Source organism: Musa acuminata, chromosome BXJ3-6 (genome assembly GCF_036884655.1).
Source record: "Musa acuminata AAA Group cultivar baxijiao chromosome BXJ3-6, Cavendish_Baxijiao_AAA, whole genome shotgun sequence".
NCBI classification, from domain to species: Eukaryota; Viridiplantae; Streptophyta; class Magnoliopsida; order Zingiberales; family Musaceae; genus Musa; species Musa acuminata.
Genome location: NC_088354.1, coordinates 39,828,666 through 39,853,963, shown reverse-complemented (window position 1 = coordinate 39,853,963; position 25,298 = coordinate 39,828,666). Strand labels below are relative to the sequence as shown.

The 25,298-nt window shown below is 39.3% G+C and overlaps 5 protein-coding genes across 5 annotated transcripts; 3 read left to right on the top strand and 2 right to left on the bottom strand.

The window, feature by feature from the left end:
* Positions 1-297: 297 nt before the first annotated feature.
* On the bottom strand, positions 298-5,623 carry LOC135641261 (uncharacterized). The gene is made up of 7 exons (XM_065156516.1): positions 5,131-5,623; positions 4,046-4,222; positions 3,814-3,963; positions 1,903-2,004; positions 1,757-1,827; positions 1,581-1,648; positions 298-828 (listed from the first exon to the last, which is right to left on the bottom strand). Exons 1-7 carry the CDS (start codon positions 5,389-5,391, stop codon positions 584-586), a joined length of 1,074 nt encoding a protein of 357 aa, XP_065012588.1. The 5' UTR covers positions 5,392-5,623; the 3' UTR covers positions 298-583.
* A 1,154-nt stretch (positions 5,624-6,777) lies between these two features.
* Positions 6,778-11,223, top strand: LOC135640827 (26S proteasome non-ATPase regulatory subunit 14 homolog). Its single transcript, XM_065155596.1, has 6 exons — positions 6,778-7,087; positions 7,196-7,373; positions 9,877-9,958; positions 10,278-10,454; positions 10,541-10,708; positions 10,827-11,223. Exons 1-6 carry the CDS (start codon positions 6,949-6,951, stop codon positions 11,016-11,018), a joined length of 936 nt encoding a protein of 311 aa, XP_065011668.1. The 5' UTR covers positions 6,778-6,948; the 3' UTR covers positions 11,019-11,223.
* Positions 11,224-12,249: 1,026 nt separating this feature from the next.
* Positions 12,250-17,447, top strand: LOC135640830 (uncharacterized). The gene is made up of 10 exons (XM_065155599.1): positions 12,250-12,478; positions 12,718-12,814; positions 13,259-13,434; positions 13,561-13,627; positions 13,722-13,783; positions 14,890-14,975; positions 15,319-15,509; positions 15,701-15,835; positions 15,952-16,149; positions 16,221-17,447. Exons 2-7 carry the CDS (start codon positions 12,779-12,781, stop codon positions 15,453-15,455), a joined length of 564 nt encoding a protein of 187 aa, XP_065011671.1. The 5' UTR covers positions 12,250-12,478; positions 12,718-12,778; the 3' UTR covers positions 15,456-15,509; positions 15,701-15,835; positions 15,952-16,149; positions 16,221-17,447.
* Positions 16,442-17,382, bottom strand: LOC135640829 (uncharacterized). Its single transcript, XM_065155598.1, has one exon. It carries the CDS (start codon positions 17,262-17,264, stop codon positions 16,686-16,688), a length of 579 nt encoding a protein of 192 aa, XP_065011670.1. The 5' UTR covers positions 17,265-17,382; the 3' UTR covers positions 16,442-16,685.
* A 473-nt stretch (positions 17,448-17,920) lies between the features above and the next one.
* LOC135640828 (guanylyl cyclase 1-like) lies at positions 17,921-25,081 on the top strand. The gene is made up of 9 exons (XM_065155597.1): positions 17,921-18,306; positions 18,401-18,525; positions 20,303-20,414; positions 21,074-21,148; positions 21,275-21,363; positions 21,760-21,821; positions 22,447-22,519; positions 23,890-23,965; positions 24,603-25,081. Exons 1-9 carry the CDS (start codon positions 18,136-18,138, stop codon positions 24,648-24,650), a joined length of 831 nt encoding a protein of 276 aa, XP_065011669.1. The 5' UTR covers positions 17,921-18,135; the 3' UTR covers positions 24,651-25,081.
* Positions 25,082-25,298: the final 217 nt, after the last annotated feature.

The following is a 25,298-nucleotide window of genomic DNA, read 5'->3' as shown; positions in this document are numbered from 1 at the left end:
TTCAATTAACAACCAAACAATATACAAGTCTTCAGTTTTTGAATCCAAGCTGCATATTACATCTTGCATTTGATATTTCTAACAAAAAAAGCGATGAAAGACTTTTAACCGCTGTTGTACTTAAGAAAGAATTATTCTCAAGATAACAATCTAAGGCCGACATCTACTAGCACACCATGAAAAAGAAGGCAGATTTCTGCCACCTAATCCAACAAGGATGCTACAAGGATTAAATATTTTATTCCTGCTAAAGACACTCAGCAAGTAGTTCTACAACCAAATTTCAACACGGGGAGATCAAAATCAAACCTTTCACTAAAATGACCAATAAAAGGAAGTTAATGTCGGTGACAAAAGCGATGGAAAGACAAATAGTATCATCTGTTGCATGCCTTGTGCTCACACTTAGGCATTTTCATCTGTACAAGCAATAGAAGTGTTCATGGCAGCAACAGCAAAACTCACCACCATGTAATTCCTAAGGATACAAACTATTCTACCTTGTATCAAATTAACTCCAAAATGTGCCGATGGCAGATGTCAAAGATCAATATCATAACACACATAATTGAGTTCAGAGCATTTAGTCATCCACCGATGACATGCCTGCCATGATTGATTTTAGCGTCTCATAGGTCATAAAAACAATGCCAACGCCCGGAACAACTTTGTAGTATTCAGGCATAATACCTCTGTATAAGCCTCGAAACCCTTCGGTCCTGATTATGTGCCTCAATGTCCCAAAGATGCCTGACTTATAAACACAGGCCCTTCCAGCTGCCCCTTCCAACTGCTTTCTTCTTCTCACGAGATCCAATGGAAATGTCACTGCAAAATCATACTGGGTAGGTCAGCAATATGTTGTATATTACGTTTGGTAATGCCAGGAAACTACAATGCTGAACAATTGTTAAACTGGTGTGCATCTTTTAAAAACAACTGCCACATAGTAATTGCACCAATCCTACAATCTGCAGGGTGACACTGATGCTCTGGCGATACTAGTGGATATTAATATGCTAAATATTTTTTATTTGTGGCTTAGACGCACTATACCATACAGTATGGCACATAACAGTGATAGCTCATAGGTGCATTAAACAATTCCTCCTCACACACACACACACAACACACACACACACACACACACACACACACACACACACAGAGCACCATTTGGTCATTTCTTTGAGATAAGCTCAAGTTCTGTGAAATAAGTTCAAGTGGCTATTGTCATGAATTAGGATCTTCACATAATATTTGTTTGACCTATCATGGAGCATAGGACAGTCAGATTCAACCTGGTTGAAAGGTTAGTCAACCAAACAAATTAAATAATAGGCGATTTGACCTTGTCTGATATCGAAATGGTCATGGCTACTTGTGAGGAAGCCCTGAATAGTCTCAGCCTGGTCAGAAGTTAATTAGGGGTTAATCCAAGTATCCGACATAAGCATATATTTTTTGCATTGTTTTGGGCTTCCCTTATTATTCTCCAGGTAATTCTTTTAACTATGGTCAGTGTCCTGCTTTGATTAAAATATATAATTGGATCGAAAGTAAGTTTGTTAGCAACTGACCTGTTGATGAGGCAACACCAGAAAGACTTCCACAAGCCAAACTAACCAAGACAGGAGAATCATATGGCCTGATGTCATAGAAAGAAATTTGAAAGTCACAGATGCTTATAAATGCAAGAAACTACCAACATAGTTTTAAAGATTGCAACTTATTGATCAAACAGAGAGAAAATCACCTCTCAACTTGCCATTGAGATCTCAAAGTTTCGTAAACAGAATAACTTATTGCTATATTAGGCCCAACACCCTGCAATTCAACAATTGTCAATAGCAACGATGAAATAAAATGTTTTTACCACAATCAAAATATAAAAGAGTTTACCAATAATGTGGCTCCGAGTCCCTTATACAATCCTCTGATACCCTCATCTCTGCAGATGGCATACAGAGCATGTGAAATGCCCCTATAATACATAGTATTTGTCTGCACATTGTGAGACAAGTTGTCAAAGACTTGAAACCCTGCAACTACCATGTCCAGAAATCACTTGCAAGCCATACAGCTACAATTGGCAGCAAGAAGCTCTAACATAATCAATAGCATGCTCCTATCAATTAAAAGAGTTGCCACAGTAAATGACTGGATTGCAGTTAGACTTACTGAGCAGCGCGGATCCATCTTGAACTCCGGCCTTAGTCAATCAAGCCAAGGTCCAGCGACTTCAGAAGATGGTAACCGCACAAACTTCCAGAGCCTTGTGATACATGTTTTTGAGACACAAGCTGGGCTATTTTGAAAGGAATAAAGATGGAAACTAGCTTCAACTTACACACACTTGGAGATGAAATGTACATCAGATCAGAAGGCAACTGGAAGTTCTTATAAACTGAAAGGGGACAGGACAACTTGGAGAGTCTCTTCTTATCTAAATAAAGAGGAAGCAGTACTGCAGCATAATACTGTAGCAATGCCATAAGATGAAATTATGTAGTTGTTTCCAACATATTTCTTATGTAAAAGACAGAGTAACATAGACAAGTTAAGAATCTTAACTGAATAAGGGCTTGTAACTTTATAATTATAGGTGATTGAAAGCTCTCGACGTAAATGTCTGGATGTTTTACTTTCTTTTCTGTTTAATAATACTTAGTTTACTATTTAGTTGACAGTTTGGGTCTTTGAGAGGACCCCTCTCTCTTAAATTGGAAAAACAACTTGACTTGTTAGATCCATTGATGAGATATAAAATTTCCTAAAAAGTTGACACTTGATGAAAGCACCCCCTTCCAATATAGATATGGAACAATTTTTTGACATCAAGGGACATGCATGGGTTGGTATGCTTCTTAAAGCAAATATGCAGGACTAAAAATTATGAGCATACCTTAATATAGTCCAATAAAATAATGAAATGCTGGGAGAATGAATAAGGGGGAACAAATAGCTCTTACTGATAGCTGATGGGGAATTACTTAGTAGTACTACAGTGAAGAAAAATAGTTATATTGATCCAGCAATTTATGGCCAATGATATGCAAAGCTTATATTTTTGGCATCTCACACGTTATATCCAATAACCAAAAGATAACATGAGAAAATTGAACATAGTTATTAGAGCAGTAAATAATAAACTTATTAGCCAAAACACTCGCGCTGATTTTAATATGAAAAACAAAGATTCTGTAACACATGAATGGACATTCAATGCACTGACAAAGGGCACATGATAATGTGATCCCTCTATCCAGTGGAAAATGAGAACTACAACAAATAATAAAACTTAGAAGACAATTGTACGAATCAATGCAAAAGCAATTTGGTAGCTCAATTAGCTAAGCAATGTGTGGTCACATTCCTGCAGCCAGTATTTAGAAAAGTAACTAGGAAAATCACGAACCAGGATGAGAGCTGCAACTAATTAAAAATGTCCTATAGCTCCCATCGCAGTACGTGCAAAGTGAGTCATCTCACTAACAGACAAGTTGCTCCAGTTCTATACTCTTATTATTCCTACACACAACACAAAAACCACATTAATGAAATTAATGAAAAGCATGCTGCAGCATGGAAATAACACTTAGGCATATCAACATCATGCCCAATTTTATTACATCAAAAAGATAACCAAATTAAGAAGGAAAAGAAGGTTCAGTTTGACTTCCAGAAAGCCTAACATGACGAGAAGTCTTTGATAAATCAAATACAATTAAAAATGAAATTTCACTACCAGGTCTAAGAGTAAAAATAAATGGAATTGTGTTTCTGATTTTCAAAAATAAATAATATGATTACCTGCGCAGCAAGACGTGTCCTGACAAGATCCAATGGGTATGTCATTGATGCAGCTGTTATTCCAGCCAAACCTCCACCAAACAATCGCACACAGACATCTGCACTGACACTGTCTCTATGCTTATCTAGACCAGGAACCAATTGCAGAAACTGCACGAAAATATCATTAAAAAAGAAATCAGTATGGAACTAAAGACCAATGCATGTTTCTCTAATGAACTTTCGAACTTACATTCTTGTATCGCTCATAGGCATAGAAGCTTATCGAAGAATAAGGTAAGCGATGAGCAATAGTGACCAAGTTTCCTCTCCAAAATGCTCTGAAACCTTCTTCGTGAACAACACGAGAAGCCTCGTGCCATATGCTAGCCTTCCTTAGAGTTGCAACATCAGAGTGCATTCCTTGAACCTGGATTTGTGGTGCAATAAGAAACAACCATGAAGTTCATCAATGAAATTAAGAATGTTTGTTTCTTTCTCCACTTAAAATAAAAAACCAATATTTAAGCATTAAAAATGTACGTTATTTATCTTGCAAATTACAGGAAACTAAATAAAGAGTTAAAAAGGGAACTCATTTAGTTAGTACTATCATAGAGGCATAGTAAAAGCTCATTGAAACCCTACAACAGAACTACAAGCGATGTCGTAGACAATCGAAACCTCAATGATTCCAACCAGATTCAGCTAATATGCAAAGAAGGGATTTGAAAACCTTTGAGTCGGCCAGAACATAGAAACTATATAAGAAATTAAATCCATTGCATCTTATGACTTCTTAATAGCTGGAACATCATGTCTGCAAACTTAATAGGTAGTACATCCAACTATAAAGCCTTCAACTTTTGTGAATTGTGACCAAATTCTCTGAACTAGCAGTCCATGTGCGGCCTCTTTATAATATTGAACATCAAAAACATACCAACTAGCATACAACAAAAAGCAACGAATACATGGCTAGAACAAACAACCATTTCATGCCATAAGCCTACTGATGCGTGGAAGAACACCCTTTGATCCAAAGATTCTTCATCCGAACTAAGATGTTGATAAATTTTCAATCTCATGTTTACCATAACTTTCCTGCCCTGCAGGTTCAGAAACTGGAAGTTTCTGGCTCCTGCCCTGCAGGTCCAAAAGGATCGCCACATTAGTTAATTCGACATAAATAAAATCAAATCACAACTACAAATCTCAATGGGGATAGAAATTTCGTAAGTAACAAAAGCAGACACACAGAGTACAACTACATATATAAGAGCAAAGAGGTTCCTCCATTGCGTCGCAAGACAGGAGGCAGATCGAAGAGCTAGCTACCTGGAAAAGAATGGTAAGGCGAGCAAGAGGGGCCGTGCACGTCTTGCTGACGGCACCAGCGACCCCGCCGGATATAAGGTGTGCTACCGTCCCGATCTGCGGTTGATGTTGCAACTGCTGCTGCTGCTGCTGCTGGGGGTGGTGTGAGGAGTAACTCCTAGCCCCACCATCGAGGGCGCCTGCGCCACCTGCGTGGCCTGAGGAAAGGGCTCTGTGGCCACCACCCTCCACTACGACCCCCACCCGCGCCTCTGTCTGCATCTCCGTAGACGGATCCCACTGTTACTCACCCGATTATCGAGACTCACGAATCCTAGAAAGCTGCCGGAGAAGCTCCGGCGTTCATCCCCACCCTCGCCCGAACCGAAACCCTAACTATGCCGTCGGGCTGAAATCTCCTCTTTTTTATTATGGTCTTTTCGTCTCCCTATTAAGCTCTATTTCCTACCCGGTCATGGTTTCCCCGACCCCAAAACTTCCTCCGGTTAGCAGGTAGGGATATGAACCGGTAAGCTACGAGTGAGTGAGATGCATTTAATTGGTGATGATCGCAGGATCATACGGTCAGTATTGATTTAAGGATACATCAGAAGCACCGGAGAGGGCAAGCATTACCCACGCGGACGACTCCGAGTTCGTGGTGCATGGAATATTCTGCGCCGAAAGGAATCTGATGCTTCCACGTGGCGGCCAAGTGTTGTGTGAGTTCGTGGTGCGTTCCAGCGCACGAGAGGGCGATCCGAAGCTGAGACTGTAAAGAGTGCGCCACGTCATTCGATGATGTTGTGCGTTAAAGAGAGCGAATTTAACACATTAGATAAATAATTTCCACGGCTCAAATATGATATTAAATGATACATTTTGTTGACTGGTCAATGTTTGTGGAACATCCGATCCGATCCTACGTTCGAGTTATTTGATTATTATGACTATTATCTTGAAATATAACGAGGGATAAATATTATGACTATTATTTTTTTATCAAACGATGCATGGAATCCAGTCAACTCCTATTATACATGTCATATCAATTACCAAAGAATATGAATAACTTATTAAGCACGTCATATTCGTATAATATTTTTAAAAAATATTTCTCATTAAATCAATGATTATAAAGACAACAACTATATCATTAAATCAATCAATAGTTATAAGAACAATGCTGTATAAAGGTATGCAAACACCTACTAAAGTCAATTTCGATAAATCAAATTGATCTTCAAATTTAACTTTGTCCATAAGTTTGGTTCGAACCGGTCTCAGAGTTTGCAAATCAATCATTCTCCATTAGATTCGGAAAGGAAGTCATGTCGGACTTAAATATACCTTTGAGCGAATACACGCCTTCTTGCGATCATGCAAACCCACTTTGTTAGCGGGTCAACTTCTTGCGACCCGTTACTCGACTCATGATCTCGACAGATCGTCCAAATTGGATCGGGTGTAGGTCAAGTCGGATCAAGATCGACATATCGGTCCACATTCGGGGGATGCTTTCCCGACACACCCGATTTGGATACTACCCTAGCGGCTTAAGGCAGGCAGCCACAATCCCCAGCGGGTCCCGCTCATGCGTGAGGCGGGGGTAAGTTATCAAGGATTAAAGAATTATTGTCGTCCGTTTGATTCGCATCGGAGGGCCAGTACGGCAATCGGGGTCGCTGCGAGGGGACGTCGGTTTGCTCGTCTTTTACCAAAATATCACAGGTTACCAAGGAATTCTCCCCAGGCGAAAGGGGTTGTGCGAAGCCTCGACGAATAATAACAGAAGCAAGAGAGGGAGAGAAAGGGAAGGAAGGAAGGAAGAAGAGGGATATGCAAGGGATGGAGAGATTGCATCGGATCTTCTCGGGTGCCGGCGGGATGGGCCATCCGCCCACAGATTCCCCCCAACTCGACTCCGCCGAGCAGGTCTACATCTCTTCCCTCGCCCTCCTCAAGATGCTCAAGCATGGTAACGTCAAATCTCCATCTCCGTGTTTCCGATTCTTTATTTTTTCTGCTTCTTTTATTGTGTTGGCGGCGATCTAAGATTAGGGTTTCTGTGATATCCGGGAGACAGGGAGAGCCGGGGTGCCCATGGAAGTGATGGGACTCATGCTGGGGGAATTCGTGGACGAGTACACCGTCCGGGTCGTCGACGTCTTCGCGATGCCGCAGAGCGGGACGGGCGTCAGCGTGGAGGCCGTGGATCACGTTTTCCAGACCAACATGCTCGACATGCTCAAGCAGACCGGAAGGTGGTAGTCCTTTTCCCATCTCTCTACTAATACATACACCGGATCTTTAAAGAGATGCATGTTCCAAGACCAGATAACATTAGCCGCTTACTTTGTACCTCCGTAGTTAGGGCTAATTTTAGGCTGCTGTTTGGCTGATCTAATAATGGATTTAGGTACTTCTTCTACCTGCCTCGGGTTTTCTAATTCGTAGGATCTCTGCATGCTTTATTCATTGAATTACTAAATTCCTTTTTCGAGTTCATTTTTTGGGTATAATTTGTTACCATTGAATTAGGATATCAATTATTATAGTACATTGCAAGAATGTTTATTATCCGGTGGCTACACTTGACAGAAGATGACGCCTGGAGCTTTTTTTGTTCCCTCATTTCTTATTTCTCCTCCTCAGCAATGTTTGGGATCTGTGAGAAACTGAACCAATTTTACTTCTGACTTGAGTCGGGATTACTGATTAGGGCTTTAAGGTTATGACTGTTTGCGTAAGCTGGTTACTGTAGAACAAGGAAAATAACTTACTGATGTGAAGTTCTGAACAAATGCCTATATGGCCTTTGAAGAAAGAAAAACATGTTCAAGTTCTTTACATGGACTTGCAAAGAAAACTTTGTCTGTCATCAGGAGGTGGAAACTCGGGGGAAGGGAGAAAGAGATATTCTGCAATCTCTAATTCATGTCTGCGCAATCTACCTTTTTCTGAAAATTTAGCATTGGTAACATTGGTAGGATGGAGCAATATTTTTATGACTTCACATAATATTGAATTTCTTTATTTCTCTTTTTTAGGTAATAAATTTTGGATGTTTATAACACTGAGTTATATATTTTATCCATATCTTGTAAAATCTATATATTCATTAGAGAATACAGAAAGACTTCTTGAGAAGGACTATTCAAAGGGTACTTTTGTTAAAAAAAATTTCAAACATATCTTCAGTTTTTCTATTTAGTTTTTTTCACTTATTAATTTACAGGCTGCCTTTGGGTTGATTTGTTGATCTTGCAATCTAGTATGATTGATCCATTCTTATTATGATGGCTAATCTTTGAAAAAATTTGATCCTGTGAACCATGTTAATAAAGGGTTAAGCTGGTTGTCTGTCTTTAGCAGGTCTTATTCAAAAATAAATTTTGATATTGTTAAATTCACATTTTGTAAAATTTACTTATTGCTCATCTCTCTCTTTATTTACTTACAAATTGTCTGTTTGTGATATCGCTCTTTTTGTTTGCCATCTCCATTCAGCCAGCTATATTGCCCATTTATAGGTTAATCATTTTCTTTAATCTCCTCTCTCCCCCTTGTGATATTGAACTTCAAATTTTGAGGATTGCAAGTTCTTTTTATTTTTCTTGCATTTTTAGTTTTAGGGTCTTAATTTTTTGAGTCAATATACTGTTTATGAATGTAAACAATGACATCTCTCAAATTGAGATTGGCTTGATTGGTTCATCTAGTCTATTTTACCCTACAAGAAGGCATTTTTTTGTCCATTAAATTGGTTTACTATCATGAAACAATTATGTAAATGGACTGATGTTCAAAGGAACACCATGTTTCACAGAAGCAACACTATGTGGTTTTTAGACAATCCTGTCATTTGGAACCTAACGCCATAATTATCTATGTTCTTCAAGTGTCTTGTTTAAGTGCTGCCATACAGAAAGTCAAAAGTTGTTTCTTTTTCAGCTAAAGATGTGTTGTTTTAATGTTCTATATTGGAATTTCTCAAGGTTAAAGTGACTGGATTTTGATTCTTCTATTCTTTCTATAGTAGGACTTGAGACTTAAAGTTTATCAAATACCTCATCAGCTAACATGATTTTTTGCCCATACATTCACATGAACCCATTTGTCCACTTGCCACATCGTTGATAATGAATGAGATGTGGTAAGGGAAAGGTTAGGGTGTTGGGATAAATCTTCATGATGATAGATATACATGATTCTGCTGCTTTATGCACTAATGAACAGGGAGTTTCAAGTGGTTAAATGTTCTATTTTCTCTTTACAACTTTGTGTTTCTGAATTATGACAGATTGCCACTCAACATGCTTTTTTTCAGAAGACTATAGTGCCATCTCGTTTCAATAAAATTGGTTACTAGGTAGCTGGAAATTTCAGTCGATGTTGATGTAATGATAGGATTCTACGAAAATGAAATGCATACTGTTTGATTGGGCAGCAACAAGAGAACCCTCGTTACTACTTCTCCTTCCATGTAATTTCATTGTCTTGTTTGGTATTTCATATTTGAATTTTGTCTGCAATGGTAGGTATCTATTTGTTTTTGGAATTTTAAGATTTTTTATTTACATCTATGTGATAAGATTTTAAGATTTTTGGCATTTAAAGAAGTTTGTCTGTGATGATATTTGATTCTTGTATATCTACATTTCTCCAGAATTTATTTTAAATGAAAGCACTGGTAGGTTTTTTATTTTCTTGTTTGTTAGATTTCTCTTTTAGTGTTTATATTTGACTTTGGTTTTAATGTTACAGACCTGAAATGGTGGTTGGATGGTACCACTCTCACCCAGGCTTTGGTTGCTGGCTTTCTGGTGTTGACATAAACACACAGCAGGTGTGTAGTCATCTTCTATTCAACAAGTCTCTTATTTTATTGATGTTTGTTCTCTCTTTTGCTTTTGTCTTATAATGGATGTGGATCTAGTGGTTTGGGGTGTCATTCTTTTGCTGACCATGCTATATGGTTGATTCTTGGTGTATTTCATACGATAGTTATATCGGTTTTGTTTGTTTGTCTAGATCTAGAAAACTGATTCAGCCAATATGCCTCTCTGTGTGGGTTATGTCAATGGCATTTTCTATGTTTTGTTTTGATGGTAAAATATTCTGATGTCTTTTTGTGTGGTCTATATCATTTGGATGGCTTCCTTCAGAGTTTTGAAGCACTCAATCCAAGGGCAATTGCTGTTGTAGTAGACCCAATCCAGAGTGTCAAGGGTAAGGTGGTCATTGATGCTTTCCGCTTGATCAACCCTCAGACAATGATGCTTGGCCAGGAGCCTCGCCAAACAACATCCAATGTTGGGCATCTCAACAAACCATCCATTCAGGTTGGGTGCTTGTTTATTACTATCTAAAGTCATTCTGAGTTGGTTGTCTTGGTACACTTGATCTACCTCTGGATGTTATTCACCAGGCACTGATACACGGGTTGAACCGGCATTACTATTCTATAGCAATAAATTACCGCAAGAATGAGCTGGAGGAGAAAATGTTGCTGAACCTTCACAAAAAGAAGTGGACTGATGGATTGATACTTAGGCCATTTGACACCCATTCCAAAACTAATGAGCAGACTGTCCAGGTATGTAATAAGACCTAGTTTTACTTCCTGAACAGAACATTCTAGGATACTAATTGTTATTTTAAATGTTTTGCCAGTTGAAAAACCCGTACATCTAACCTATTGTTTGCATACTCAGGAAATGTTGGATTTGGCTATCAAATACAACAAAGCAGTACAAGAGGAGGATGAACTTCCACCAGAAAAATTGGCTATTGTTAATGTGGGAAGGCAGGATGCCAAAAAGCATCTGGAAGAGCATGTCTCCAACTTGATGTCATCAAACATAATCCAGACTCTGGGGACTATGTTGGACACTGTCGTGTTTTGATGGCAGATTTCATTCAGAGGACAACACTTGGTTCTGATTGAATTATTGAATGCTCCTATGCTTTTTCTACAAAGAAAAAATTCCATCGATGCTAGTGTTTAAATCAAACATTGGGGACTGCAAGTTATCTTCTTGTAGTCCTCTATCCTACTACTTAACACATTGCAGTGGTTATGATGTATTGGTTATTCTTACTCTTTGCCCATCTCACTTGCATTGAAGTCTGTTTCATGGCAATATCCTGCAACTTTCTTTTTTGTGTGTTTAGCTGTCAGTTCTGGTTACTGAAATGCTAAGTCAGTGGCATCAATAAAATCTACTACTGCTGATGATAGTTTAATTGTGATTGATTGGTGCAGGCTGTTTGGGTCATGCAGGTGATGTGCTTGGGGGCATTGTTTCAGCGAGTAGTTTAATATCGTGTTCTTTTGCAGTCCACAGGAAGCGAGTAGTTGCACCAAATTCCAATTTCAGTCGTCATATATCAGCGAAGATTTAATAGGTACGAACAACCTTTTAGTTTTCTTTTTCGCGTCTGAACTCTTTCCATTCATGCGTTCTTGTAGTCTTGAACTGCTTCTCTGATGCGGCTACAGATAGGACTGCCTCGTTCTGAACTTTTGGCTATACGATGAACACTAATTACTAAAACTTAATAACTTTGTGGTTGTGAACGCTTTAGAGTACTGTAGGAAAATGGGTTCTGCCAGAGAAAAGTAGGTGATGTCTTCAAAAACCACACGGACACTTTTTTTCCTGAAGTTGAAACAACCATCAGAGAGAAGCGACATCTCTCGACCTTTAAATTAATTTTATTAGATGGTCATGTCAAGAACTTTACTATGAATTTAACCAATCTAATACACATGTAGCCTGAGCTGATGCATTATTAGGAAGGAATACATGTTTTCAATAAGATTTGACTTTAATAATCTAAACCCAATATATAAATATAATTATTAAGAGCAGTTATTTTCTTACTATATGCTTTAACATGCTAAGATTGAAACGGTAATTTCGGATTGACCCTCTTACTTAGGGGTAAGGTTCGAAACCTTAACTCCGATATATTTATCAATGTGTCAACTAACTTAGTAAAACTTTTGATAATATATCGTAAGTTCGAATGATATTTTTATTATTTATTTATTAAAAAAATAAATTCCCTACGACAATAACAAACGCATATGTCGATAATCATGTTAATGTGTTCGTTAGTGGGAAAAGTCACTCTCTTATGCCCCTTTTCACATCTTTCTCCCTCGCGCCATCCTCTCCCCCTCGATTTATGCCCGCTTCCTCTACTCGGTGAGAGAGAGAGAGAGAGAGAGCGATGGAAGGATAAAACAAGCCGTCGTCTTCGATCGCCGATGAACTCGCATCGATCGATTCGTCCTTTGCTTCCTTGTCTTCGTCGTTGTCGCCTAACTACTTTCAGCACTGTCTTCCCTCCTTCCACGGTGCGTGATAGTCTGGTGGATGTTAGATTCATTGGCCCTTCGGTTCTGGATTCCGTAATGGGTTTCGGGGCCACCGTGGGGTTTTGGATCGAGTACTATTTGCGTCGTGCAACATGAACATCGATCTTTACTGTTCTTCTTACCTTTTGCGATCTGTCATTCGATGTCATCGATTAATCTGTCTCTGATCTTGTAAAGACAAGCCCTAAACGAATAAGTCGTGGTTCACGATGGCACAGGTGATAGCGAAACATTCGTCGCCAGGCGACTTGTACCGGACCTTGAACAGGCAAAGCACTGATGGCCAGATCGGGAACGCTCAGAACGCAGCTGCAGGTTCTTGAACATTATTTTAACTCATTCCCTTTGTTGATGGCGATTAGGTTTCCTATAAATTGTGCTTGCCATTTAATTAGCCAGTGACCAAAGTGGCTCTTCCAAAGAACAACATCTAGTTAAGAAGCGTCATTTGATTCTTTTTATAGATAGCTTGTGAGTGATAATTCCTATGGTTTGCGCGCATGAGAGAACATGAAGATCAGAGTTATAATGCTCGAAGTAGTCATATATTCGTGCATGACTTTGCACAAGTTTCCATTGTTCTCTTTTGTCTTGCTTTAAATCAAAAATATATTCTAAAATTTTGTGTCTTCTTTTGCAACTATTATAGCTGAGAAAACAATACTAATGAATGCTTTAATCCGCTAGATATGGTTTAAGCAAGGGGTTTTTATCCAAACAATTAGTAAATTACCCTCTGATATAATGATCCTTTTGCAGATGTTATGTCTCGGGGTAGTCCAACCAGAGGGCAAACAACACAGGGCAAGGATGGTAAGCCTGTCTATCCCAATGAATCAGAAGAATCAGCCTGTTTTGGCTCGTCCGTGCACTATGGTGGTCGAGATTTCTCTGTCAGCTCTCCATCAGACCGAATCTCTGGAGCTCCAAAAAGTGTAAGTAAAACAGCAAATTATGAAATCAGAAAGGCAGTCATCATGTCTAACTATTACAAGGAATTTAACTTTGTACTGCATGCAATCCAGTGTTAATTATTGTCATTCTGTTTAAACTGCTATCAGTATAAAACTAATGAAGGGAACAAACCAGGCGACACAAACATTGCCACTAGAGGTGAATGGTGGCAAGGTACGAAATACGTTTATAAACTTTATCCAAGTATTTGGATCCAAGAGAAGCAAATTAACTAAATTTTGCATTTGCCCATTTCTTTTTTTTTCAGGTTCCCTATATTACTGAAGACATCGACCTTATCAGAATGCTCTATGTTTTTAGAGGAAGAAGGTACTTTAAAGCCATGGACCCTAATTTCATATGTTTCCGTTGTTTGCACAATTTTTTTACTATTATATTTTACTGTTTCAAGCCACTGATGAATACTTTGTCATTTGAATTTATTAGGCGTGTGATAATTCTTGAATGTCTTTCCTAACCTTCCAGGAAATTACCAGTCTTTTAGATCTAAAGGTGTTTAGTTATGTTATTGCTTCAGTATGTTTTTTTGTTTGTCAAGGATAGAGTGTTACCATTAATGGTCAGCTTGTTCAAAATATATTTTCTCACTGTTTTAGGTCATCTATAGTGGGTGAATCAAGACTAGTTCTTGAGTTTCGTCTTTCTTTCTTTTTTTTCTTTTTGTCCCAATGCTTAGTTGCGGCCTCCAGGCTCGAACCATAGAACCTGTTATCGACCATATTGATTGTATTGCATGTCCAGATATTGTTTACTAAGATGGATTATTTTTTAATGACCAGATTCTGGAAGGTTGATTCAGTTACTTCATTTAATCATTATATGATGGACAACACTCTTTTAGCTCAATTTCAAATGGTCTCATATTTTTAGGTTCATGTTTTCTTTAAGTCCAGTTTTAGATCTTAATTATTCTAAGTTGCAAATTCTAAAGTTAGATTAGATGAACAAAAAAATCAACAAGAGATACAGGTAGAATATTAACAGATTATATGCAGGATTTTTTAATTGATTAAACTAACCTACATGAGGTTCAAGTGGAATTCTTGAAGATGATAAATGACTCAACTGTCAGAACAAAGGCAACAAAGGCTACCCTTCAGAGAATGGCAACTGTTTTATGAAAAGAGAAAAAACTGTGCCTACGATGTTGCTTCAAGGCTCCAGTTTGGCAACTAATAAAAACAGTTCATGTGCAAAACCAAGTGAAAAAATTAATCGGTTTCACTGGTTGAATATTTATTGTGTATTTTCTTTTCTTTTCTTCAGTCTACAGTCAGAATGACATCGCTATTTGAAGCGGCAATTTCAAAGACTTTAAGATAATACCGTGTTGCCTCAGTCATTCTAGTTTTCACCATCACCATCAGCATTGCAATCCCGATCCTAACAGGTTTTTTTTTTGAGAGCAATTGCAGGCCCTTGCAAGCTACTATTATTTCAGCAATCAGGTCTCATGTGGTTCCTTCTTGCGGGCATCAGCTCAAACAACCGTTTAATCTTGGTATTTAACTTCTTTCTTGATGTAGGAGTGAAAAGATAAAATTCTTGGAAAGTTGATTAGAACTTGGGTGCTATCTATCAATGGACTTCGATATTTGAACAGTGAAGCCTTCACCTCCAGCTTCCATCTTCGTCAGGTTGTGAGGCTGCTCAGAAATGTAGCATACAATACATATAAATAGCACATAACTAGGTGTTGTACAAATTGACTACGGGTTGAAGCTATGTTGGAATAGCTATCCCGAAACAGGGTGATGGTTTCGCAGATGTTATTGCCAGGTCCTATCAAAACAGTTGTTATTCAGATATACTCGTCACTGCAATCTGAGATTTGATTCTCGCAGGTCTCTCACAAGTTGCCAGTGCAGCACCTCTCCCTGCGAGAAACCTCGCCCTGAGCATGTCGCGACGCGGAAGCACATGGCGCCACATGAGGAATAAAGGAAAAAGGAAAAACAGCTCAGGGCCCAGCTGTTCGTGAAGTTGTCACTGGGAACGTCGACGCTTTGACTCGAGGTGCCAACCTGAGCTTAGTGTAAGTTAACTGAACCTGAATCATAACCTGTATCGTACACTATACTATGTGGCTCACGCTAAACGAGTTAGGATGGGTTGAGCTGACGAATCTGGATCGGGATTGACAGGCATGCCTGATGATGATAATCATCTGCTGATGTTTTTATTTATTTTTCCAGTATTGATTGTTGGTGTTTAATTTGCTGACAGAGTTCGGAGGAGACAGCTGCACGACAACTATCTACGCTTGGTTTAGTGCAGCTCCAGCCTAACTTCAATCTGAAAGTATGATGTTTGGGTACTTGAAGAGGGGTCAGGGTCCTACAGACTCTCAAGTACCATGGGGTAAATCCTTCGCACAACACAAGTGTTGTCTCCAGGGGCTATCTATCAGATTTGCCTAACTCTATGATTCCTTTCCAAGGGAATAAAAAGGTTTCCTGGTGTTGATTTGGGTACAGCAAAGTTACCCTGCCACATCCTGGTTGAGGTAGCAGGCAGAGCAAGGGGAAACCAGGTTGGCATGTCGCACCGACATTTGGGTGGAACTTGGCGATGAAAACTTCCGACAAAAAAATAGGAAGATGGGGAGGTTTCAAGCAAAGATGATGATGACGCCAATGACCGAGCTTATGCTCAGAGATTGCTAAACAAAGAAGGTAACTTTCGTAAACCCTTTTGTGTGGTTTAGATGTCGGGAATCTAACTAAAACATTAAACAAAAGCGCAGGCGAGGAGGACATGAAATGATAGGTTGTGCGACGTACCCATGGAAACACATTGATGAATGCACATAAAAAGCATATTGAAATGAGGCAGTGAAGTCAACTTTTGACAAGATCCCAGGTTTTTACAACGATGAGTGTGCTTGATTGATTTATTAGAATCAATACCTGCACCCTTTATTAGAATCTACTCTCCATTTTAGATGATCTGTGGTCCACTGCAATCTCCAAAAAAACCAAGTGATCTATTTCAGAGACTAGAGAGAGACATTTACTAAGCATTTAACAGCTCAAATAGTATATGACGATAAACAAAATACACGAATGTTAAAGTTGGACTATTTGACTTCGAAGTCCCAAATACTCTTCTGTTATACAACTCAAACCAGATAGGTTAAGATTCAGTCCAATACCTTATAAGGAGCAAATATTCAGAGCAGAAATCCAAACCCTAGCTCACTTATGCTGGCTCATCTCAAGCCGTGGTGTGAGCGGCGCGTGAAGGCATAGAAGATGATGGCGATGTAGATGATCATGGCGGTGGGGATGAGGGTGACGAGCGGCACGATGGCCCCCACCGCGATGCCGCTGCACCCGAGCCTGCCGAGCTTGACCTGGACCACGTTGACGAGGGCCAACGTGAGGAAGCCGCAGCCCAGAACGGAACCGACGGCGGAGGCGACGATCCCGCCGCGCAGCAGTGCTTTGTTGATGCGCGCCGCGGCGCGGCGGTGGGGGCGGACGAGGCGGACGGCCTGCTTGAGGCACAGCGCGATCAGGCTGGAGAAGAGGAAGGAGGCGAAGGCCAGGACGTGGAAGGAGACTAGGTCCTCCACTACCCGGTTGCCGACGGCGCAGTCGACGTCCGGAAGGCCGCCGTCGGGGTAAGAAGAGGGGTTCCAGGCGAGGCCGACGAAGACGGCGAAGGTGAAGAGGGAGTTGACGTTCATGATGCCGTCCAGAGCCGTGATGTCGATGCTCGTCCCTCCGCCGCCGCCGCGGGCGTCGCCGGCGTCTGGCCCCTCCGCGTAAGCGCCAACCTCGTCCATGGCGGGGCTCCGATGGGCGATGGGTACCAACGGGTAAGGCGGAGAACAAAGAAAAGTGAAGTGATGAGGGAGGCTTCAGGGAACCGTCGACATAGCGAAGCTCGTCTTTTTGTTCCCCTTTTCCTGCGGGATTCTTTTAATGGTTTCTAAAGGGAAAGTAACACGGAAGTATCTTTACGTATCTATCCTCGTCAATTCTAAAAACAGCGCATCTGCCCTCCACAGTATACGCCTCATTCTTCCCACACACAAAAACCGCGAACAGAGTCACACACCTAACCGACCACCACCACGGCTGCTTCGCGTCCAAGCCAAATTATTATCTCTATTATTTTCCTACCGCCGTACGAATCCGGTCTTCATATCTCCATCCGACCCTCCGTGGAGACGATCTCCCGCTGGCGCTTCGCTTCGGATTTATTGGCCATTATTACTGCCTCCTATCCCGCAATCCCCGTACGAAGTAATAAATGAGATGGATAATTATTAAAAAGAAAAAAAGAAAAAGAAAAAGCCGCGGTGCATCATTTTACCCTCCCCTCGCTCTCCCCAGCAGGCACACCCGCGTCTCCAGTGGGGCGCGAATTGGCCGGCCCCACGTGGATCCCGCGTTTAGTAGTATCTGTCGTCTGGTGGCAGAAGGCGTCGCGGAACTCCGTCGTCTCCCATTTATAGTTTTATGGGCCGCTGAGTTCGGTCGATTCGTGAATGACCGACCAATTCTGCTGCTTCTTCCAAATCGGATTAATTGATGAATCGAGTCGGTGCGGATCGCCCTCCGCCGCGGCGGCAGCATCGGCTTCCTGTTGCCTAAATCTGGGGGGTTTGCTTTTGATGCTATGAATGAAACCGCTGCCCTGGAGCGGCTTGAATGGTTCTGTGGCCTTTCCGCCTTATTGCTGACAAGCTGGTGAAGATGATCGGAGGAAGGGCGGCACGCCATAATGCTGGTGGTGATGAGGAGGAGGTGGAGGCGAACGAAGGCCGTCTTTTCTCCTTCCGTTTTGATCGTCCCGTCTCTTGTCGCTCTCGCTTCGTGGATGTTGGTCTTCTTCCTTTGTTATCCCAATTCTCCTCCGTTTCGGCGGCTGATTGCCCTGCCTGATTGATGATGGTGGTGTCGTGTGGTTTTCTAGGTCCCTCATGTGCGGCAGCGATTCGATTGGGACTGCGGCCTCGCCTGCGTGTTGATGGTCTTGAGGACCATAGGGTTGGAGCAGTACGACATCCACGACCTCGAGAAGCTTTGCCGCACCACAAGGTGAGCCCTCTTTCTTCTTATTCTTGCTGGATAGATTGTGTCGCTCCTTTTGCGCACAAATTGGATGGCTTAGGATGTGAAAGCATCGAACCATGGTCCACCCGAGGAGCAGATTCTTGAAAGGGGAAAAAGAAGCTGGAAAAATGTTGCCAAAAAGATCAAATCTGCTCAAATACGGATTCGAGGAGGGTCTAGTTTCAGATGGCCCTATAGTTACAAAAATATTTTCATGGTAGATGTAATTTGGCTTGATTTGGCTCTTAATTGCTCCTCAATAGTAAAATCCTCTGCTTTATCTTCACCAGCTAGTTTTCCCTTTCCTTTGTTCATCTCTCTTTCAAGCCAATATTAAATGTACATTAAATTGCTTTGTTGGAGCTATTTCCCCTTCAATCACATGTGACGGTGTCTATGATGCCACGCAATCTTGCCATGTTTTGAATGTCCTATCTCCAAGCATGGCCTTTTAGACGACATTGTCAAACTTTGTCAGGTTATGATTGTATAGCACATGTAACCCTAGGAATATAACTTAAGTCGCAACGGTAGATATGTTCCACTATAGAGCTATGTCTAAGGTTCGGAGGGCATGGTGGTAGATTACATTTTTTTAACTTTTATGTTGATATAGTTAAAGTCATGTGAAGTACTAATGCTATAGAACTTTGGTTATGATTGTGGAATGCGATCCGGAGAATACAGCAACTCAAACCTTGCAATAGAACTTACAGAGAAGGAACTTCTGAAGTGTGCTTATTTTGTTGTACAATATTTTTCTTCTAAAAGGAATTCATGTAGACTGAACCATTTAGATGAGCTAACTGGAAAAGATGGACCTCTATAGACCTGAGACTTCTAACAGGCCTTTTAATCTATTACAATGTTCATGCTACTAACAAAGACATAGATCCAACTAGATGGGTTTACTCAAGCATGTTACTGGTTTTTTTTTTTTTTGTGTGTGTGTGTTGGGGTGTGGTTAAGGGATCAGATTATAGTAATATTAAAACAAATACATAGTGATCACATTTGATGTTAGAAGTCTGTTACAGAAGTTCCATTATCTATATGTTCCGTCATAATGAAACAAGCTTATCATTGGTTCATTCAGACTCTTTCACGTCTTTTAGCATCTGCAAATTTTGGTAGAAAATTAAGTTTTTTGAGTCTATGATTATTAGTTATCACTAAATTTTCAAAGCCGGTGTATGCTTTCTTAGCCTTTGTTGCACTGAATTCAAATTATGTTGATCTGAACATGCCTTAAATATGATTTTCTTAGATGTTTCAATTTACCGAGGGCTATATACTAAAAGAATCCATTCTGGGATCTGCAGTTACAATACGGCTTTGAAAGTTGTTAATAATGATAAATATTGCACATAGGATATTTATAACCTGGTGAATTACTAGTTTATGATAATGAATGTGGTGGATTTACTGAACTCATGGATTCTCAGAATGAACTAGACTTTGCAATTCAAATTTTGGAACTTTGTCACCTGTGGCACTAATCCAAGTACTTGATATGCAAACTTGTCGACATTTGTTATCTAGAATTTACATGTTGATGTGCTTTAAAAAAAGGAAAAAAAACCTGATTTTCCCATTTGTGGATATGATGCACTTCACTTTTAGATGCCTTTCTTGTGTATCAATTCACCCAATGTATGTTCCTGCAAAATATGGAAAAGATTGTAATATTCAGTTTGTCTTTCTTAAATCACCTGGCATAGCATGCTTTTGGACACTGATATTTCTGCACTTCTTTTTGCAGCATTTGGACTGTTGATCTAGCATACTTGTTGCATAAGTTTTCTGTGGACTTCTCTTTCTTGACTGTCACTTTAGGTGCAAATCCAGATTATTCAGCTGAATCCTACTATAGGGTGAGTGCCCAATCAAAGTCTTCATTTCAGCAAATTTATGTCACTTTTTTGCATATTAAAGTTTTTCAGAACTGTTGAAGAGGCATCCTACTTTTTAGAATATATGCAGATTCATGTCTCTTTATTCTACTGTGGCTAATTCTTTGAGTGTTATTCAAGACGCATCGCTATTATTGGTCTCATACTTTCACTAAAGTGTCAGAGATAAAATTATTCCTTTCTGGAGAATTTAAGAGAAATGGATATGTTGATTATACTGTTCTTAAGTATGAAACAGAAGAAGTTCTACATAAATAGATGCATGATACACTGAAAATGCACATGCAGTTGTAGGTATCATGTATGTATCACTTCGCAGCTATTATTCATGGCTCTTTACAAACATGCACCATGCATGCTTTATGCTCTTTTTTTGGGTACAGGATTTGTACTTGCTATAGTTTGGGTGCCTCACACTTTTGCTTTTTAAATAAATTTATAGTTATTTCTTATTCAATATCAGATGTATGCTCCTAGTCATGGTTTCTCTTGTGATATTTTCCTCTTTTTTCAATTGCTCAGATCCCCACATACACCTCTTTTACATAGACTGTGGCTGTTTATCCTTATTCTCCCTTATAAACAACAGTCTAAACTTGATGACGTTTGAACATATACAGGAACAACTGCAAGATGACATAGGAAGAGTAGACGGACTTTTTGAAAAAGCACTTGAAGCTGGAATTAGCATACAAGTATGTGTCAGTACTTCTTATCAACATGTGGATGTTATGGCCACTGCTTAAAAAGTTATATAATGTGGTTGAATGAGTACCTATCTACTCGCTTTACTAGTTTAAAACATTTATCATGTTCCACAGTGCAGATCCATCAGTGCAAAAGATATTTCTTGGCTAATACTATCAGGCCAATGCGTTGCTGTTGCTTTAGTTAACAAGATCAAGTTAAGGTAAAAGCTCTACCCAAATTTACCCATCTCTTGTGGGGTTTAAGATCTAGTTAGCACCTTCATTGATAACTTTCATATATTAAAAAATCTTAGCTAGTTTTTCATAACCTTGTGATCCTACACTCTCTTCCCGACCATCCCTCTCTCCCTCCTTACTAAGTGGTAAAGTATACAGATTTCATTACCTTTCTGAACTTATAGTTTAGATCTTTAGTCTCATGAACATGAACCACCAGCAGTAGACCTATACTATGGGACACCAAATCACAGTGAAAAAAAAAAGTTCTTCTTGTTTGGCTTTTTTATCATATGGTAATTAAAGATCTGTTCATGTTGGATGACTATTGATTGTTTTTGAACCATTAATTGATTTTCCCAATGCTATATTTCATGCAGTCAATCCTGGACAAAAGATGCTCCTGTTGCTGAGTGCTATATGAGCAACACAGATTATATGGGTAAGTTCTTTGATATACAGTTGTACCATCATTTTCTTATTTATATTAACCGTGAGGTATTATTAGTCAGTAAGCTGGAAACTATACATGATATGTACAAACTAGACTTCATGATGCCTTGGTGATGGTGTGTCAGGCATTCATTTTAAATGTGAATAAAATAGTGTACTAATGATATTCTTTCAGTGAATCAAAGAAATCAATATATTTAAATTGACAATGTTATAGCCAGCTTTCTTTGATAATAGTAGTTGGAAATGTCATTAAATGGAAGAAGAGCAATCCATGGCAGAGGCTGAAAAGTCTATGTCTGTATTGCAAATTAAATCAGTTTATCTGAAACATCAGTTGATGACTTTTACTGAAGTCATCCTTTGACACAAGCCTGCCCGAACTGTCAGCTCCTTGTATGTCATCTGACGATGACAAAATATTTGTCATAGCCATCTGTCACTTGTTTATTCTTGTTCTTTGTTAACAGTTTGTTTAACACTCGACCAAATTAAATTGCTTGAATTCTGTTGTTGTAAGTTGTACAATCTTTTTCTCTGTCTTTCAAAGTTATTCTGTTTGCTATATTGTCATTACATTTATATTGGTTAAGTGAAATAAATTCTTTGAGCAGGGCATTATGTTGTAATATGTGGCTACGATGGAGATAACGGTGAATTTCAAATAAGAGATCCTGCCAGTTCTAGGTGCATTTTTTTTACACTGAAATAAGGATAGGACCAGCATTTTATTCTCATCTTCTTCCAGAATTGCGAATGGGGTTTCTTTTTGGGTCTCTGATGGTATTATTTGATTATGAAACTGGTTTTTGGAAAGTGTGTTTTCCATGAAAGTAAATCAAATCTCTAGCAACTATATGCATCACTATTTGGCCAAATTCAGTCTTAACGTATTGACATGTGCACTATGTAATGCCATTCTAAATGTGTTCCTGAAGGCAATGGATGTTTTAGAAATGATTTGGTTAAGCTTGCTATAAAACTGTAGTTTGCCATTAATAAAAATGTTCTGAACATAATGGGTGAAGCAACTTTGAAGCGACCTTTTGGTTGTGGTGCACCTGTACTTATATAATTTGGCGTCTACATATCATGTCTTTCTTTTATGCATGAGAGGTCATCTGAGGTTATCTCTGTCAAAAGAATCATCCTTCCTTTAATAAGTTACTCAACATATTGATCTATCATTTATTAAATAGTGTCACCAATAATCTTGAATTTTACAATCTTGTTTGGACCTTCAAAAGCTCGAAACACTCCTGTTCATATTGAGCAACACATTTGCTATAAAACTTTTGTCCTTTTTTTTGGGTGATAATACAAGATGGAAGTCAGTTTCTGTGGCATTCCTATCATAGGACCATATGATACCTAACCATTTCATATTAAAGTTACAACTTTGACAAGCATCTCAGGTCATGTTTGACTAGATTGAATTTAGTCGTTTTCCATTTTCTCTCTGGGGTTCTGTTTTGGGTTTTATTTAATGTGGCAACCGGTACTAATATATTGATCAATTCACCATCGTGCACATGAGCTCCCAATTAGGTATCCATCATATAGATCATGGTCAGAATTAATCATTTTCACATTGTCGTCAAATCAGTGATCATCTTTTGATTTGTGTATCTCTTTTGTTCATCCTGTCATTTGAAATAGTCATTGTTAATTGTTCACTATTTTGTTCATCACATCATATAGGATTTTCCTGTAGCTGTTTGTAACTGCAGCACAGAGGTTGTGATTTAGTTGTGTGGACAAAAGAATGCCTTGTAGGCCCTCATTTACCAATTTTACCTTGATAAATCATCTCATCCCAATCGGAGAATACTGTACGAGTAAAACATTGTGAATAAGTATTTTGCTGACCATCCTAGTCTCAGATTTCCAAGACTGCATAATTGTTCAGTCTACACTATGTAGCTGAGTTTTACGCATTTGAAGTATTGTTCTCTACATGGCATTATTTCCTTGTTTAATATTTTAATTTCTCTTTGGTATGATCATATTGTCCAATAAGCACTTCTTTTATTCATTTCTCTGTGAAAATTCTTTAGGAAATATGAGAAAGTTTCCATGAAGTGCCTGGATGAAGCGCGGAAATCATATGGCACCGACGAAGATATTCTATTGGTAAAATATTCTTTCTATTGCTATCACATGAGAATCAATTTTGCTTGTACCATGCTGTCCTTGAGATGCCTTGTGATATATTCACAAAGCATGCTTCTTCCTCAGTTATTTCTTATGATCACTTTTTGAGTCTCGAGACGCGTCACTTGTTTTGGAATATGGGTTAGTGTTCTTTGTGTCAAAGTTGTTAGCTAAAGTTGTTGATTTTGCATGGTCTACGAGAAGATTCTTGAAATAAAATTGATCCCAAAAATCAGGACACCTTTTTCTGCTAAACAAACAGATAAATTGCATGATTTTGGCATACAATGACTTATACTCTGCGTCATGGGTTTGGTGTTTGCTGTTACATACATAACAGAGTTACCAATCGAGCAATTGGTTAAATCGGTAATGACGAACTTTGGATCTTAGTATTGGGGTCTGTATTTTCTTTTCCTCGTGGTCGATCAATGCTTTCAATATGAACTATTTCTTAACATACTGCTACTAGGAACCCGCACTGGAAATCGCATGCTTGTCGAGCTATTGGAGTTGTTTGTGAAACTGAGATTTTATTCTGTAGACCCTAAACCAAGGGAACAGATTTGCACTCCTTGTTTCCTCTTTCCATACCTTGGTTTTTCTCCCTGTGCAGGTATCTTTGAATGGCCGAGAATGTGAAAACCTTTCGCCCAAACTCTAACAGTAGGCGCAGCTGTCGTCTTTACAGTCATGCTTTGCAGGGCTGTTCAAGTTGCATCCAATCGCTGCCGGTCGGGTTACATGTACTGTCTGCATATTAACTTCAAAACACACAAAGCAAACTTGTAAATGTGTGAAAAATGAATGTAGATCATGAAAGAAGGATAATTTTACATGGATATATTCATAGTCGTTCAACCTGGGGATCATCTTGGTAGGCTGGTGAATCAGACTGTTTTGTTTCTGAGTCGACCGAGAATCTAGACATGTAACATATGCGACATATAGTATGCTTACACTGTAATTTATAGGTACAATCGAACTCATTTACTGCGACATATAGTGTGCGAGGGATATGTTGGATGCAGTTCTGAAATGTCAATGTAACAATTGATCTTATGATTGGAAATCTCCAGCAACTTTATAGGTGCAGGTCTTCTTCTTCCATTCTTCCACCACCACAACTTGCCACTTCACTGTCCCACGTTGTAATCGCTTTTGGTATGATGCCGATCGCAAATGGAGTTCAGGAGTCGGGTCGAATGGATTGGTGGGGCATCTGAGAAGTTGTGCCTTGTACGTCAGTTGTTGTTGGAGCTGATAAGAACATCTTTTAATCAGTGTGTGGGCTGAGATCTGACTGTACGTT